This window comes from Octopus bimaculoides, chromosome 2 (assembly GCF_001194135.2).
Source record: "Octopus bimaculoides isolate UCB-OBI-ISO-001 chromosome 2, ASM119413v2, whole genome shotgun sequence".
Taxonomy (NCBI): domain Eukaryota; kingdom Metazoa; phylum Mollusca; class Cephalopoda; order Octopoda; family Octopodidae; genus Octopus; species Octopus bimaculoides.
Window position 1 is genome coordinate 191,399,984 of NC_068982.1, and position 6,735 is coordinate 191,406,718.

At 40.1% G+C, this 6,735-nt stretch overlaps 1 protein-coding gene across 1 annotated transcript in view; it reads right to left on the minus strand.

Annotated features, from left to right (window-relative positions):
- Positions 1 to 6,735, minus strand: part of LOC106871088 (tyrosine-protein phosphatase non-receptor type 13) — a 217,697-nt gene that overhangs the window by 128,522 nt on the left and 82,440 nt on the right. The window contains exons 3-5 of the mRNA XM_052965917.1: positions 2,716 to 2,885; positions 2,005 to 2,070; positions 445 to 537 (exon numbers count right to left, since the gene is read on the minus strand). Of these exons, the coding sequence (XP_052821877.1) occupies positions 445 to 537; positions 2,005 to 2,070; positions 2,716 to 2,885 (329 nt within the window). The remainder of the gene's footprint in view (positions 1 to 444; positions 538 to 2,004; positions 2,071 to 2,715; positions 2,886 to 6,735) is intronic.

Below are 6,735 nucleotides of genomic sequence, written 5' to 3' on the forward strand. Positions count from 1 at the left end.
TAAACGATGATGATGATGATGATGATTAAATGAAAAAAAGATTTACATGAATATCCTCAGAAGAGTAATTGAAATAAATGGCGATTGTGGAACCACCCCCCCACGCTCGCACGCACGTATACACACGTGTGTCTTTGTAAATATGTTTGTATACATTTATGTATGTGTGTGTTTGTAAGAGACAGAGTGTGAGTGAGTCAAGGGATGTGTGTGAGACAGAGTGAGAGAGCGGTGTGTATGTAGTATTTACTCTCTGTCTCATACACACGAACACACAAAATAGAAAGTGAAGATTTTTGCGGTTGTTACGTCAATACCGGAAGTTGACATTGAGGAACCTTTTTAAAGAAATGAATCTTAAATATAAAGCAATATTATTTATTTTTAATTATTTATTTTGATGTTTTAAGACATTTCTCTGCAGAAAGAATTTGGTAGTCTTACCTCAAGAACATGGATTAATGCAATTCTCAGGGAGGGGTTCTTTTCACACATTGCATTTAGGATGCATTCGAGATTACGGCTTATACACAGCGTCTGAAATAAACCAATTTTGACCATTACTCAACACGGACAGGAATTATTTATGTCATTTATTTTAACATTACAAAAAGAAGCAGAAATGTTTACCAAAGTTTTTGCAACTCATTTACACATTCCAGATTTTCTTCAAGATTATATATCAACAACCATTTATCCAACCCTACTTAACTCCTTTTTTTTAATTAATTACTACTAATCCTCACTAATCACAACCTTCGTTTTACTGTTGTATATCATCAACAACACTGTTTATACATACTTGAAATATATGTGTGTGTGTGTGTGTGTGTGTGTGTGTGTGTGTGTGTGTGTGTGTGTGTGTGTGTGTGTGTGTGTGTGTATGTATGTATGTATGTATTTTATCTTTTACTTGTTTAAGTCATTAGACTGTGGCCATGCTGGAGCACCAACTCAAAGAATTTTTAGTCAAATGACTCGACCCTAGTACTTCATTTTTTTTAAAGCCTGATACAAATTCTATTGGGTCTGATTTGCCAAATCCCTAAGTCACAGGAATATAAACACACCAACACCAATTGTCAAGCAGTAGTGGTGGTGGTGGTGGTGGTTGTGAATATTAAAAAACATCACACACACATACATATAATAGGCTTCTTTCAATTTCTGTCCACAGAATCCACTCACAAAGCTTTGGTGAGCCTGAGGCTATAGCAGAAGACACCTGCCCAAGTTGCCACACAGGGGGCACATAGTTCTGATCCCAGAACTATGTGATTGGGAACCAAACTTCTTACCACACAGTCACACCTGTGGCATATATATATGATGCCAGTGCTGCTGGTAGATGCCGGTGCCGTATGGTCAATTCCACTGCCATCTGGTCGATGCCAGTGCCGCCTGGTCGATGCCAGTGCCGCCTGACTGGCTCTCGTGGCAGCAAAACATCCCATATTTAACATGACCATTGATGTGGTATCAGTGAAGTCAGGCAGATGTTAACAGTGTCTTCATATGATTAATGCTTTACCATTTTCTTTTTCAGATTCCATTGCACACTGTGCTTCTCATTGAAACATGGATCAAGAGTGAATTTGAGGCTTTCTGCAACATCCTATGAGTGTGTGTATGAAAATATATATATATATATATATACCACCTGACTGGCCTTCATGCTGGTGGCATGTAAAAAGCACCCACTACACTCTCTGAGTGGTTGGCGTTAGGAAGGGCATCCAGCTGTAGAAACTCTGCCAAATTAGATTGGAGCCTGGTGTAGCCATCTGGTTTCACCAGTCCTCAGTCAAATGTCCAACTCATGCTAGCATGGAAAGCGGACGTATGATGATGATGATGATAAGTGAGTATTGTAGTTTGCTTGAAGCATTGTGTATTGTTTATAAAAAATAATGTGTATTGAATGGCACAACAATGTATATATACACATATATACATAAATTCATGTGATGAAGTGATTTGTTTAAAACCAAAATTTCTACCAACCGGGTTCTTCTTTGAACAATGCTCAAGAGCAACTTGAAGTGTTTTCCCCAAGGAATAAACATATATCTGAAATTAAAAGAAGAATGCAGGTTTAATTACTGGCTAATCCCTGGATTATAATTAACATTGTTAATACAGTAATTAGTACGTACAACGGTTTATCTCCTGGACTCACCTTGGGACACCAGTATTACTGTTTGACAGACCACCCAAGGCAAACACCCCACCTGACACTTTTCTCTACTAAAGGTCACACATTGGCTGCACTGGGGCTCATCAAGGTCAGTGACCTACACCAAAAGCTTCACACCAGATGAGAAATCACCAATCAGTGATTGGTCCACAGTTCCTTTTCTGTCAAGTGACTTGCCATAGTTATCACACATAACCACACACACACACACACACACGCATATATACATACATTTACACATATACACACACGTGTCTTTTAAATTTGTTTATGGTAACGCTAACGATATGCAAATAAAGCTCTTATTTCCTTATGCCAGCTCCCAACTAATGCTGCTGACCAGGGAGTCAGATTGTTCAGGGTTGCATCATGGTTACACCGATATAATGTGGGATCCAAAATATAATAACAACAATAATAATTCTAGGATTGCAGGAGATGGATAAGACCTCAAAAGGGTTTAATTATGTGAACAATCCCCACATGGGTCCACCTGAAGTTGAAAATGTAACACAAACCTTTTCAATGGCAGCTTCTGATGCTGCAATTCCAGTGTGCATTTCTGGTGCAAAATAAATTGAATTTTTGGGTTGTGATGACTGTGAAAATTGCGTCTTGCCATTGGCGCACAGAAGGAGTGTGTTTGGAGTTATGACGAAACTGGGTCCACCATCTAGTATTGCTTCACCTGCAAATAGAAAACAGCAGAAACCCCCAAAATTATTGAAATTATACAAAATTGACAACAAATAGAAATTATCTTATTTTTTTTAATGTTATTTTTTGCTCTTCTAAATGAAGGAATTTCTCCTACATTTTGCTTTTTGGATCCCTTCATAATATTCTAAAGATATTCCCTAGTTTTCTGTTAACTACACAGTGCTCCCACTGTTTACAGCAATGAACTGCACCAACAGATGAGTCTAAATTACAGCAAGGTGGCACAGCAATTTTAAGTTAATTAACTTTGCCAGGGATATCACCAGCTGCAACTGTTATTAACGAGAAACATTAATTCACCCTCCTCAACCCTTTCACTCTCTCTCTCTCTCACACACACACACACACACACACATACTCGTACAACACGCACACGCACACATACTCACAGGGCACTTCACACTTTAATATGCCCAGGTGTAGAGAGATTAAAAAGTGAAATAATTAATTATGAAACTTAAGAGTCAATTTGGCCCACTTGTCTCAAGAGGAATTCAGTATGAGAACAACAACAACTACAAACAAATTGCAGAATCCAGCAGAAACTCCCTAAACTTCCAATTAGAGTAAAACAAACCAGACGGCGGCCTTCACTACAACAACAACAACAGCATGAGAACATTTTCTGGTTTAATCAGAATAAAGGTGCAGCAGTGGCTGCGTGGTAAGAAGCTTGCCTCCCAAACCCACAGTTCCAGGTTCAGTCCCATTGTGTGGCACCTTGGGCAAGTGTCTTCTGCTATAGCCCCAGGCCGATCAAAGCTTTTTGGGTGAATTTGGTAGATGGAAACTGAAAGAAGCTTGTCATGTGTGTGTGTGTGTCTTTGTTTGTCCTCCACTACCACTTGACAACTGGTGTTGGTGTGTTTACATCCCTATAACTTAGCAGTTCAACAAAAAGAAACTGACAGAATAAATACCAGGCTTAAAAGACAAAGAAAAAATTAAGTCCTGATGTTGATTCATTTGACTAAAATTCTTCAAGGTGGTGCCCCAGCATGGCCATAGTCTAATGAGTGAAACAAGATAGAAGGTGAAGGGTTAGTGACCTTTGACCTTCACAAAACATCCCAAATTGTAAACGCGTGCCAAATCAATCTTCCAACTCTACCACACACACACACACGTGCGCGCGCGCGCGTGCATCAAATGCAAAACAGTCTCCAGAGTCACTTCAAACCAACAATGCGACCAATTCCGATGTTGCCCTTTTCACAGTCAATCAATGAATTCTTAACATCATCAAACTTACCAGTCCCCCCACCCCACCCCACCTCTCTCTGTCTCTTTGCAGAGATACATCCTAACTTTTGGAGACTCACTGCAGTGTCTACCAATTCCCAAGAAAGGCACCCCCACCGCCCTTTCACCCTATCACACTTTCCTTCCAATATTCTTTTTTACTCTAGGCACAAGACCCGAAATTTTGTGGGAGGGATCCAGTCAATTAGATCGACTCCAGTACGCAACTGGTACTTAATTTATCAACCCCTAAAGAATAGAAGGCAAATTTGACCTCAGCACAATTTGAAATCAGAATGTAAAGACAGGTGAAATGCCGCCAAGCGTTTCGTCCAGCGTGCTAACGATTCTGCCAGCTCACCTGCCTTCACTTTCTTCTAATATTTCACAGGTAAAAAGGTGATAAAATGGAACAATTGTTGGCAGGTGGAACAAGACGCTGCTGAGCATTTTGTTCATCTTTACGTTCTGAGTTCAAACTCCACTGAGGTTAACTTTGCCTTCCATCCTTCTGGGGTCAATGAAATAAGTACCAGCTGAACACTGGGGGTTGATGCAATTGAGTAGCACCTCCTCACAAAATTTCAGGTGTTGTGCTTATAATAGAAAAGATTATTTCAAAGCTAATGAAGAAAGCAAAACTCACCCCCAGCACCACCAACTGTTTGACTCCACTTTCAATTCTAAATTATTCAAGACCAGCCCTGGTTCCGATACCAACTCCCAGTTTTGAAGTAACCTCAATTAAAACCTTCCATCAAAACTTCATAATAATTTATGTTCCAAACACTGGCTTAAATAGTGACAAAGTTATTTCATTAAGTCCTTCGTTAATTGAAGGAAAAGCAGTGGATTTCAGCAGTAAAACGGTAATAAAAGGGTTAAATGGAACAATAACAGCATCTATCTCACTGGGTTTCCGAGAGACAGCAAAGCTTATGAACACTGCTTCTTCCTTCAGATCAAACCAACAGATTAAAAACTCCAAACATGTTCCAGCCTTATTGGACCGTCTCAGCTGATCATAATCTTAACAGAATTTTTGAACACAGACTTTGGTGAGAAAATAATTGTTGACCCAGTCAGGGTGCCTGAAGGGGTTAAAGTGACCACAGCCGCCTACTGCAATCTCCGGAAGGAGGTCTTGGATCCCTGGCTAGATGACATACCACTGTCACTTCTAAGGATTCTCGTATTCATACATGACAACATTCCCTCCCACTCTGCTAGGCCCACCCAAACATTACTGGGGTCTTACGGCATACAAGGTGAAAAGTCGATGGTGTGGTTGCAAGCATCTCTGGATCTCAACCCCATCGAAAATCTTTGGTCCATCATTAAGCAAGATGTTTATGCTGAAGGATACCAATTTACATTGAAAGATGTTTTATGAGACGACCATGAAAGCTGCAGCAGAGGCAGTCCGACCTGCGACTATTAAGAAATTGACAGACTCCATAAGTAGTAGGGTTTTTGAAGTTATCCATCGAAAAGGACCTCATCATCATCATCGTTTAACGTCCGCTTTCCATGCTAGCATGGGTTGGACGATTTGACTGAGGACTGGTGCAACTGGATGGCTACACCAGGCTCCAATCTGATCTGGCAGAGTTTCTACAGCTGGATGCCCTTCCTAACACCAACCACTCCGAGAGTGTAGTGGGTGCTTTTACGTGCCACTGGCACGAAGGCCAGTCAGGTGGCCCATGTGGCTAAATAATTCATTATGTCAGTAAATGTTATGATATAATTATGGTTTTCTGTTAAATCCATACTCAATGTATGCTTAATATGTATCGTCACCCTTCATTGTCTGAAAAAAGTCTAGATGGGCGATTTTCATTCAAAAGCTATTAGCATGGTTCACCCAAAAAACTGAAGAATCTGAAATAAAAAAGAATGTGGTTCTGGGTATAAAGTTGGCAGCAAGGACAGTATTTTATGCATGGAACACCTCTGATCAGATACATCCAGTGGATCAAGATTGCCTAGGGCTAAACAACACCTACTACTACTACTACTACTAGCATCAAGACAATCTGACTCTCAGAAATTGGGGAGATAGGGTTAGGGTTAGGGTTGTGTGATGTCAACCCAGTTACAACTTTGGCTGCTGTAAAAGATGAAACTGTTTCACCAGAAGAGTGGAAGGAAAGGGTGTGTGTGGGTGTGGGTGTCATAACATTGTAATAATGGTTCCTAGTCTCTAATTATTTGGTGTTAGTCATGTTTTTAATAGGATTGGTGGTGGGGTGGGGTGGATGGGTACTCGTTGCATTTGAAAACACACCCAGTTTTGGAAGAACTGGTGTAAACATACATTCGTACATATATGCAAGATGTGTATGCGTGTATATGTGTGCTTCAAGCTTTCATGCATGGTATGTATATATATATGCACAAATACCCCTCCCCCCCACATATATATATATATATATATATATATATATATATAAATGATGTAATGTATCCAAAGGTGTGTATGTAAATGATAGGAAGTGCCTACTGCAAGAATCAAACGGCACTTATGAGAGGAAGACGGAGGAAGCTAGAAGATTGGAACAGCTAATGGAAAG